Source organism: Stenella coeruleoalba, assembly GCF_951394435.1.
Source record: "Stenella coeruleoalba genome assembly, chromosome: 3".
Classification (NCBI taxonomy): domain Eukaryota; kingdom Metazoa; phylum Chordata; class Mammalia; order Artiodactyla; family Delphinidae; genus Stenella; species Stenella coeruleoalba.
In genome coordinates this window covers 72,733,505-72,745,382 of record NC_137148.1, presented here as the reverse complement: position 1 = coordinate 72,745,382, position 11,878 = coordinate 72,733,505, and the positions used below count along the sequence as shown (strand labels likewise).

General features: G+C 42.5%; 1 protein-coding gene across 8 annotated transcripts in view; it reads right to left on the bottom strand.

Annotated features, from left to right (window-relative positions):
* Positions 1–467: 467 nt before the first annotated feature.
* ADGRV1 (adhesion G protein-coupled receptor V1) overlaps positions 468–11,878 on the bottom strand; it is a 565,462-nt gene continuing 554,051 nt past the window's right edge. For all 8 annotated transcript variants that reach the window (XM_079918356.1, XM_079918366.1, XM_079918364.1 and 5 more), the window contains 2 exons: positions 10,466–10,643; positions 468–927 (listed from right to left, as the gene is read on the bottom strand). In XM_079918356.1, the coding sequence (XP_079774482.1) occupies positions 809–927; positions 10,466–10,643 (297 nt within the window). In that variant the 3' untranslated portion in view covers positions 468–808. The remainder of the gene's footprint in view (positions 928–10,465; positions 10,644–11,878) is intronic.

Sequence of the window (11,878 nt, the reverse complement as noted above, 5' to 3'; positions counted from 1 at the left end):
TTTTTTTTGTTTTTTGTGGTACGTGGGCCTCTCACTGCTGTGGCCTCTCCCGTTGCGGAGCACAGGATCCGGACATGCAGGCTCAGCGGCCATGGCTCACGGGCCCAGCCGCTCCGCGGCATGTGGGATCTTCCCGGACCAGGGCACGAACCCGTGTCCCCTGCATCGGCAGGCGGACTCTCAACCACTGCGCCACCAGGGAAGCCCCAGATCCCTAATTTTATAATGAGCAGAAATACATACTTTTGATGAAAGACTATGTAAACTACAGTACTCCGTCGACACTCAGGTACAAAATCAACAGACAATACATTTTACAGTTTTTAGGAATGAAGGTGAAGTCTTAAATCTGGATCACCTGTATCAATGCGGGAAGAAATGGGGTGCTGGACATCATCTAGATAGAGTTTGTTTCTTTGCTCAGGCACAGTATTTCCTCATAAATAATGAGCCTGGGTCATGCCAAATGGATTCTATGGTTTTTATTGATTGTTATTACTTTTATTAAACAATGTTAGCCATGTAGCATCATTAAAAAACAACTAATACTCTTGGAATATGTACATTCTATTAACTGACATGCCAATCCTATTAACTGATACAAATCAATCCAGTCTTTCATTATAGCAGTTAATTTTCAGATTGCACAAAGATAAGTAATTTATATTCCAAACACAACAATCACCTCTGGGTTAGTCATCCAGTACAATTCACAGAGTCCTATTATACGGCTGCATGTACTTAGAAAGTTTTAGCACAGAGCCAATACAAACAGGGAAGTACCCTCATTCTAATGGTTACTGAGGTGCTAGAGGTGGGTGTCGGCGATGGGGATCCTTCTGAGTTCTACGATCTGGGAGTCAGTCAAGGTGCCTCCCTCCTGGCTGCCTTGACCAGATTCATTATCACTGACACTGATACCAGCTCCTGCAATAGAAAAAGAATAAACACAAAACGCCCAACTATTAGTCCAGCAAATTAACGGTCAAGTTACAGTAAGTCAACACACGTTTACTTCTATTATATTAGTAAAAAGTGAGCTATACATTTAGAATAAATATTATTAATACCTAGCAATTATAAAACTGTATTTTAAATTCCTTTTGGTAGTTTTTATAAGTACAAATTAATTTCTAAAGACATGAATTTGGCTTCTCAATCTTTTTTTCTGTTTCTACATGGCTGACAGGTATAACTTACTCCAAAGAATAGCATTTCTTAATGGGGGGATTACTAAAATAAAAAAGATCAGGCAAGTTGTTAGAATTTTTCAGCAGGGGGGTAGGATTTGCTGTTAGAAAACATATAACCTCCAACCCTACATGTACCAAACCTAGTAAGTCCTTCAGCTGAGACTCAGTGTGGCAGGCATCCGAGAAGAAAACTGTGCACTGACAACACCTGGTATCATATCAGTGCCCAGAAGACACTGGCTCTCAATGACTCAGATCTGCTCCTAAGATAAAAATAATTATGTAACACAGTGCCAAAACAGATCCGCACAAGAATCCCACAAAGCTAGCTGTTAACTGAAGATAGCGCCTGGAATCTCTGTTTTGAGGACGCTCCACTGTTTACTACTTTTTTCACAACTCAGAATAATTCAGAAAACTTGACACTATGTTAGACTAACACCTTGTTGTTTTCTTCTGTAATGTGCAGAGGAACACATAAACACACACACACACACTCTCTCTCTCATGCACACACACACACACACACACAAACACACACGGACTAGGTATGTGGTCACAGGGTGTGCTGTTGGCTGAATCACCAGAGATTACAGTTCCCAGCCCCACCCCCTCTGCTGGGCACAAGACTGCAAACAAGAAGGGAAGTGAAAAACCAGTTGCCTGGGCAGCTGAGACTTCCCTATCTGTCTGACATGTAGGAAAGGCAATTCTGCAGTTAGTAGCTATGGGAAGATAGTGGATTAGCTTCTTCTTAACCTGTTCGGAGATGGAAGCACGAGCCCACTAATGACCTCTTTCTAGCCAAACCCTCCCTCTTTTGGGTCTCTGTCCTTCCCACCCTCTCTCTGTTAAAGGCTGCTGCTGAAACCCCATTTCCTGGCTTTGTTTCTCTGACACTGCACTGGCCCATCTCATCCACTCATCCATTGACCTGTTGACTCTTTATTTCTTTCCTTTTTTAAATAAATTTATTTATTTATTTTTGGTTGCGTTGGGTCTTCGTTGCTGCGCACAGGCTTCCTCTAGTTGTGGCAAGCGGGGGCTACTCTTCCTTGTGGTGCTCGGGCTTCGCATTGCAGTGGCTTCTCTTGTTGTGGACCACAGGCTCTAGGTGTGTGGGCTTCAGTAGTTGTGGCACGTGGGCTCAGTAGTTGTGGCTCACGGGCTCTAGAGTGCAGGCTCAGTAGTTGTGGCTCGTGGGCTCTAGAGTGCAGGCTCAGTAGTTGTGGCACATGGGTTTAGCTGCTCCGCGGCATGTGGGATCTTCATGGACCAGGGCTCGAACCCGTGTCCCCTACATTGGCAGGTGGGTTCTTAACCACTGCGCCACCAGGGAAGTCCTCTGTTGACCCTTTCCAAAGCTATTCTGCTTTCTTTTGCATCTCCTCCTGCGGTCTGACCTCTGGAGGGCTTGTCTTCAGCCCAGCTTCAAGGCACGATCCATCTGATTCTTGCCTGCTCTCTAGCCTAATGTCTCACTAGAGCTGCTGGTCACTCCCTTTCCCCACCGTGTTATTATTCAAGCATTTCTGCCTAGGATGCTCTTTCCCTGCCCCCTCAATGCTTTAGCTTGGCTGCTTCCACTCTTCCTATAAATTATCAACTCAGGTAGTATCCCCTCTGCTACCCTTGGAAACATGATGATTCTCTTTTAAAATTTCAGATTCTCCCATTGGATTATGTCTCTTAGCTAATAGGACAGTGCCCAGCACACTGTGAGTGTTCAGTAAATGTTTGCTCAGTGTATTAATAAATTATGCTCTGCATCCTAGTTCTTGAAAATTCCTCTTCCATTTGTATTGCCTGTTCTGTTCCTCTGATCCATTCTGCATTCCACTGCCTTCTCAAGAACAAACATTAGTTCCTATTGTCAACTGTGTCAGCCTGGAACCCTCTGCCTTGCCTTTCAGGATACTCCTAACCTGGCTGGACCTCACCAGATAGACATATTCCAACTTTTGCCCATTGGAGAGCTTTCTCAAAGTGATTTCTCTTGACTGGTCCTGCAGTGCCATGTAAATCCAGCCTGAGCGTCTTCCTACCTATCCGTCAAGGCCCATTTCCACACCCTTTCACAAATACTTCTTTCACTATTCCTTCAAGCAGGCAGCTGGAGGATGCAATATTTGAAAAGAAATGTCCTAGTTTATACCTGAAAAAATTATTAATCCCATCCCTTTTACTCTCTTGAATTGTCCTGGTATGGATGATAAATTGTAGGGTACCTCTATATATAATGTACATGTAAGTCATGAAGCAAAACATGGCAAACACCTGTGAACTCTTTCCTCAATTAAGAACTAGCATATTACCAATGACAATGTATATTCAAAAATTTAGTTAGTTGCCATGATTTAAAAATGAATACATTTAAAATAAAAAATCAGATTTGGGGTTTCTCTTTAAAAAGCAGAAGACAAGGCAACACTGGGCCTGTATTTCTGGATTATATAAAACAACAACCACCAAAACATGGACCAGGTACTACCTTTTGGTATGCCGCTGTTTTTTATCAGCTCTCTTGAATCAGTTATGGTGTTTGACCCTACATGTGAGTAACATTTGAGTTTGCCACACTGCCTTTGAAGGACAAAGGGCCCATGTTTCTCTGCCAGGGAAGCAGAGGAACTGTCTGACTTAGAAGAACCTCCAAGTGGACCAGTGACACATTGCCATTTTATAAAGAGAAGGTGACTGAGGCCCTGAGGCCTATAGCAGCTTAGATCTCGGTGAGTAACAGAGTTGCCCAATATGGGGTCAACTACAGAGAAACAGAGAGGACCCCAGCATTAGCACCAGGGAAGAGTGGGGTTTAATGAACAAATGAGCACCGACTTCCTCTGATTTCAAGGTTGGCCTGCTCTAAATGCCACTAGGAATGCATAAGCACCTGCCCAGCATGGAGACAAAGCACACTAGAAGTTCTGAACTAAGAGCCTGCTGAGCAGACTGTGAGGGACGAAGCACACTGGGCTGGAAGGTTCAATGTGGGGTGCAGCTTTACAAGCGACTGGGTGTCACCAGCTTGTTCAGTAGCCCAGAGCCCTGGAAGATGTCAGCAAGTTCTAGATACAGCCTCCCCTGAGTCACCACATCTGTATGATCCACCTCGTCCTCCTTTTCAATTTCCTCCCAGTTGACATAAATGCACAATACCCAAATCCTAATCCCTTGCTGAGACTCAGAAAGGACACATTCTACATACAAGTATAACACGGCAGAACTGGGAACACAGCCCAGGTTTCTTGTCTCTTTGTAATTCATTCAATGGTCTAGGAAGGTATTTGGCAGTAAGTATCCTGATTTTCTGCAAGGTATTTTCATGCTTAAATTTTAAGCCAAAAATTCACGAAAAATCCAGCAACTGTGATAACAGTTAACTCTCCCCCTTGGTAGACTGAACGGGCAATGTCAAAGGAACTACAAGTAATAATTCACATTCATCTAGAGTCTCTCCTTTCCTCAACATTTCAAACATGCTTTAATTAGGAAAGCATGATTATTAGTCCTGTTTTACAGACATAGGGACTGAATGGGGATCACAGGTGTTCACTGAGTTGCCCACGTCACACAGCAGGGAAGTCACAGAATGAAGATATCCAACCGGACTTCTTTTCTTTTTAAATTTTTTTAAAAAAATTTTCTTTGTTTGCCTGTGTCGGGTCCTAGTTGAGGCATGCGGGGTCTTCGCTGAGGCGTGTGGGATCTTTTGTTGTGTGGGCTCTTCCTTATGGTGCGTGGGCTCCTCTGTAGTTGTGGTGTGTGGGTTTTCTCTCTGTAGTTGTGGCATGTGGGTTTTCTCTTTGTAGTTGTGGTGTGTGGGTTTTCTCTCTGTAGTTGTGGTGTGAGCTCCAGGGCGTGTGGGCTCTGTAGTCTGTGGCATGTGGGCTCTAGTTGAAGCGCGAGCTCAGTAGTTGTGACACGTGGGCTTAATTGCCCCGCGGCATGTGGGATCTTAGTTCCCTGACCAGGGATCGAACCCGTGTCCCCTGCATTGGAAGGCAGATTCTTTACCACTGGACCACCAGGGAAGTCCCCCAACTGGACTTCTGACCCCAGATGTAGGGTGTTGTCTTTTACATCCTACAGCCTCTTATGGGGGCAGCTCTATTCGTGTGACTTCTTTGTCCCACAGGTTTCACGTGTTCATATTTGTCTATAGAATAAATTTCAAACTCCTTGGCACACATTCAAGCACGAACCTCCCTCACTCAATAGTTATGGTGCAGTGAACACCCAGGTGTTACACAACACATTACGAATAGTTAAAACTGTTTTTAAACATAACAACAAATCGAACCCAACAAATAATTTATACCACATACTGAATTTAAATTCTGCCAGACACTGTGGTAGAATTTTCACATAGACAATCTCCAAACTTCATGAAAACTTACAATAAGAACACTTATTTGATGGGCTTCCCTGGTGGCACAGTGGTTAGGAATCCACCTGCCAATGCAGGGGACACGGGTTCGAGCCCTGGTCCGGGAAGGTCCCACATGCTGCAGAGCAACTAAGCCCATGCACCACAACTACTGAGCCTGCATGCCACAACTACTGAAGCCTGCGCTCCTCGAGCCTGTGCTCCGCAAACAAGAGAAGACACTGCAATGAGAAGCCCACACACTGCAAGGAATAGTAGACCCCGCTCGCCCCAACTAGAGAAAGCCTGCGTGCAGCAACAAAGACCCAATGCAGCCAAAAATAAATAAATAAAATAAATAAAATTTTTAAAAAAGAACATTTGATAAATGAGGAAACTGAAAGGTTGAGTTCCTTACTGAAAGTCACACAGGTAGTTGACTGCAGAGCTAGGATTCCAACACAGAGCTCTCTGAACCCTCTTTGAGCCCATTCTTATTTTCTATGGCCTTTTAAAATGCGGACGTGATACAAAGGTCATACTCCTTCAATCTTCTTCTGAGGAAAAAAAAAAATCAAAATCTTTCCAAATTTGGGCTTCCCTGGTGGCACAGTGGTTAGGAATCCGTTTGCCAATGCAGGGGGCACAGGTTCGAGTGCTGGTCCAGGAGGATCTCACATGCCACAGAGCAACTAAGCCCGTGCACCACAGCTGCTGAGCCTGCGCTCTAGAGCCCACGAGCTACAACTACTGAGCCCACGTGCCACAACAAGAGAAGCCACTGCAGTGAGAAGCCTGTGTACTGCAACGAAGAGTAGTCCCCACTCGCTACAACTACAGAAAGCCCGTGCACAGCAATGAAGACCCAACGCAGCCAAAAATAAAAAAAACAAAACAAAAAAACAAACAAAACGTTTCCAGTAGGGAAACGTTTACCATGACTTTAGTGTCATTGGTCTGAGGTAAAATAAGGAAGTTAAGGGACTAAGGATGATGGAGAATCAGATTAGTTCCTCTGGGAGAAGCCCCTGTGGAAAAACACCCTGTTTCTAAGCCCAACAGGCTCCCAGTTTGACATTTTCTAGAGTCTTGTCAGCTTTGGATCAACATAAAAATGCCATGATTTAAAAATGAATACATTTAAAATAAAAAATCATTTTTATTACATTAAAATAAAAAAAACACTTCTTGTTAGGGATGTAAATAGAATACATGCCCCTCCATCCTGGACTCACACTCTGTGTAGGCTGAATCTGTTCTAGTTAGCTCTCTACCTTCTCCTCTTTCCTAAATGGAGGCTGTCCCAGGGTGACTGTTCTCATTCTCCCACAGTCCTGGTTGGGGACACTGATGATACATTGGAAAGTTCTATTAAAATAACTAATAATAACCATGGCATCACTAGTCTAGAACTGAGTGTCTCATTTGCCTGTGGAGAGGCTGATGCATTTCAAGAACAACTAATTGAAAGATATGATGTCCTCTTTTTAGAGTGAAATGTGAATTTCTCATAGAAAGATAATTTATTTTAAAAATGAAAAAAGGTCAAGTGTTTTCCTTTGTGTCCTTTTTTTTTGCTTTAAGGAATTCAATATGGCTAAAATTCAAATGGAAAAACAAGTCCATGAGTGGCTTTGGGACAAGGGCTTCTATTTTATACCAATTAAATGAATTTCAAACATAAAATATATTACATTAGGATAAAATTCTGTGTTGGGAGTAGAATGGTAATACAAGTTCAAAGAGAAAAGAGCATAGTGTAAAATCCCCAAATGTAAAAGAAAAGCTTTCTTGTACATATTTAAAATAAAATGAATAGCAGTGGGTATCAAATTGCTCTGGTACTTAGGCCCTTAACCTAAAATTTATAATAGAAATGACATTGTTTGATTCTATTTAAACTTATGAAAACCTTTGGATGTTTATTTAGATATATGCAAAGGGTAATATAACTTTTCAAAGTTGTTTAGGGGTTCAGATGAAAAAGACTTGGAAGTCCCACTGTTCCCAGTAGTTGACTTGGAGTGGCCCGCAGTTAAGGTGGACCTGAGATAGGTCAAGGTTTGCAAACTCAAACATCACAGGTGCCAGGGAGGCTCACGTAAATCATTGACACAGGTCGTCTGGTGGGCACTGGACAAACTAAAGAGCTCATGTCCTGTCTAAAGGGGCAGCCATTACTCAGCTCCAATCAAGCAGTGTTGTGTTAGATTTTAAGCACTCTATTGGTAGATTTTTTTTAAAAAACATATTCTGGATTTTTACAGGATATCTCTGAATTTTAAAATTTTGCCACAAAAAATTGTTAAAGTGCAATGAAGGTCAAATAAAACTCCCTGTTGGTCCACATCTGGCCTATGTATCAATTGTGAATTCCACTGTGGATGGAGTGGCAGGTGGACTGCTCCTTTGATTTGACCATATTGTATGATGGAAAGCATCTAGGGGGTGGAACTTGATTATTATCGTACCTTTTCTAAAAATAGAGGGGGCCAGTGTTAGAGACTGCTATTGTGGTCTTTTAAAGTATTTACTTCCTAAAGAGTTTAGTGAACTCTAAGGAATGCTAAACTCAGTCTATAAGTAAGTAAGTCATTCCATACATTCCGGAATGGAATGCATTTAGTACTTGTTATATATATATAGGACCCAGATCTAATTTAATTACGTCGCAAGAATTCATTTTATGCTTCCAGTGCTGTAACATCAACTCACTGCATTGCAGTGCTGGGGACATAATCTACCCTGGGAACTATTTGTAATCTGAAAGCCCCCTTTCAGTCCTAGCTCGAATGGGCATTCTATACAGTTGTTCCTTCCTCCTTCGTGAAACTCTTCTCTCCAGTTTTCATGCTGACCATGCTACAGTGTCCTCTGTGGGACCCTCTTCTATTTACGCTTAAACGTAGGTATCATCTCAGATGTTCTTCTTGTTCCTTTTCCTTTCTCGTGTTTTCCCTTCTTCCCTCTCCCTCCCTCACTTTTCTTCTCATCTCTTAGCTTCCACTCTTCCAGACTAAATTTATTCATCCCCATAGCTTCAAATGTAATCTCTGCATGATGCCTTTCAGACCATTACTTCCAACCCCGATCCCTCGCCAAAGATCCCAACTTGACTCCTGAAGAGCCACCAGGCAGAATGATCAAATTATCCAAGTCTGAACTCATCAGTTTCCCCTTGAAAACAAATAAACAAGCAAATGCTCTATGTATGATCCCTCAGTCACCTAGGTGAGAAGCAGGAGCCTTTGGTGACTGTCCTCTCAGTGTTTCCTCAGCATTCTTCTTGTCCTTTTTCTTTCCACTCACCAGATTTGAGGTCTAAACCTTATTCCCTGGGACCATGGTAAACACCTCTCAGCCTTTCTGATTTTGCTTCTAAATTTATTCTTCAGACTTCCCTAAGAGTTATTTTGCCTCAAAACCAGTGGGAACATGTTGTGCCTCTCCTCAAAAACCTCGATGGCTCACTGAGTTCTATAAAAATCCCATCCCTTAGCATGGCATCTGAAGAGCATTTTAATATTATGCAGGGTATCAGGAAGTCTTCTGCTCCCCCAAATGAATCTATCACTAAATGTATTCTGGAAGCCCCAAGTTAAATTAAGTGAAGTGGTTTTCTTTACTCTAGGACTTTTTAGAGCTGCTAAAATGCTCAAGTGAGTTGTGAATCTCTGCAGTTTCCCAAATATACTTGGTCAGGGGATCCTTTCACCAAGGATGTCTAGGAATATCCCAAGGAGGGTGCTTGCTGAAACCCAGTGGAGGAACTACAGTAACTTATTAACAATGTAGGTAAACTACTTTCTGGGCTTTTCTCCTGCTGCCTGGCTTTACTCACCCTCCCTCCCAGCCACACTGCATGCTTCTTCTCCCCAAGCAGGTCATGCACCTGCAGCCCTGGGCTTTGGCTAATTCTATTCCCTCAGTCTGCAATGCTTTTCTTCCACTCTTTACTTACTTAAGCTCTATATATCTTCAAGAATCAGCTGAGCAGGTTTTTAAAAACATTTCCTTGAATTCTCAATAATTAATAACTCTTTCCACTACTTATTTTACTCTTCTTTATGTCATGTTTATCTAATGTCTACTCCTCCAAGCAAACTCTAAGTTTCATTTTTCTTTCACTCATTCATGAAATGAATTCATTCATTCATTCTCCAACAACATCTACAAAAGGTTTACCAACTGCCAAGCACTGATCTGACATGGGAATATATATATAGTAGCATGCACTTTTGAATAACTATTTCAATAGGTTCATCTGAGCACAGACACATCTTCTTGCATGTTTGTACATCTAGAAATGAAAAAGTTCACTGAACTTTTTCTAACAGTGACAGTTCAACATTTTTCTGAGGGAAAAAAGAAAAGAAAAAAGTTGCATATTTGATTTGAAAACAACTCTCCATTGGGGTCACAGGTTGAGTGGAGTTGAACGTATAGGAAGAGCCAATGAAATACTATATATATGATGGCACTTTGAAAACTGTAGAACTATATGAGGCCCATTATGTTGCCTTTGAAAGTTTCTGCTCCAAAGATACTCCATAAGAAATTCTCTTTGGTAGGTCAGAGGCAACACTCTCTCAGGGAGATCACTACCAGATTCTTATGACTCAGCAGTATCTTGGTGTTCTAGCAAGATTCCAGTGCAGAGAGAGTTACATCTGGTTAGAGTATTCCTTTTTCTTAAAAGCAAATTGTCAATTATTTTTAGGTTGTCTCATATTTGGTGCCAAGAACAAAATATCCTAGAATTCGGCTGGGATTAGGAATGGGTCATGAGAATTGGGATGTGGTACGGGTGACTGATTGTACTTTTGCAACTTCATGGGAAGAAGATACAAATTGTAGCATAGCGAGAGCGCCTACTTCCAAGGGGGTCTGTGGGTTCACATACCAGTTTTTAATGCAAATATCAAGTCATCAAACTCCTGCGACTCCTCATCGGCTATTAGTGACCCCTGGCCATATCCTCCAGAGGAAGGGAACGTGGCGCCATTCTGTGGGCTTGGCTTTAAGTCAGGGCTGGCCTGGCTGGCTTGTCGGAAGGATGCTCTCTCCCAGTCAGGTGGCACCTTTTTGGGTGGGGGTTGGGAGAAAAGGAAACCATAATATGAATACATACATACTTACCCTGAAATCTGTATGAGTTATTTATCTCTGCATCTCATTACAAAGACTAAGTGAAAGGGCCGCTGAACTGTTTAGAATTGACCTTTCATTTTACCTTTGTTCCTTAGAAAAGTATGTCTCTCCATGAGACAGTCTAATCTGGTGATGCTAAACAATTTCTCTACGAGGATTACTTGTAGATTTCTAAGCTGTCATGCGTGGAAGAAGAGAATTATTTTTTAACCCAATCAGTACGTTAAATTTTTTCATAGAATATGTGCAAACAAAGCTGTTAAAAATATAAGAACTGGAGAACCCTCCTAAATCTTTAAGATACAACATATAATTTTAGTATAGTAGCTATCTATGAGGATATACTGAATTGAAAAGAAAAGCTCTTTGATAGAATGCTAAAGTCCTCCTTTTTAAAAATTAAATGATTAAAAAGATAATTCTATCTTGAAATGAGTAAATGTATTTGCTTCCCTTGTGGTTACTGGTAAACACCCCTTAATCTTTCCTTTCCTAATGCTTTCCCTTCTCTGCGTGGCTTTCTGGAATGTCTCTGCCAGTGCCTCATTGACAGCTGGATCAAGGCCAATTCTAAGCCGCTGAGGAATGCAGAGCACACTTTAGGGTATGCCACTGCGCTCCACCCCCAGTGAACATTTAAGTAGTGGCTCAGGCCAGGAACTGAACTGTCACAGCTGCTGCCTCCCAATATAAGGTTCTCTGAGACACTGCGGGGATGCCTCGCACTGAGAAAAATGATTTGAGTGCTGGAGAAATAAATCTGAGAGAACATGAAACATTAAAGGATTTTACGAAGAAGTGGAACATCTGGACTACCACTGTTCAACACAGTGATGGTTCAATACAGTTCAGTATAGCACTGTGATGCCACAAATGTTTTAGACATTTGTTCTCCATTATGGTAGCTACCAGATATATGTGGCTATGGAACACTAGAATGTGGCCAGGGTGACTGATGAAGTGAATTTTTTTTTTTTTTGCGGTACATGGGCCTCTCACTGCTGTGGCCTCTCCCGCTGCGGAGCACAGGCTCCGGACGCGCAGGCTCAGCAGCCATGTGGCTCACGGGCCCAGCCGCTCCGCGGCATGTGGGATCTTCCCGGACCGGGGCACGAACCCGTGTCCCCTGCATCGGCAGGCGGACTCTCAACCACTGCGCCACCAG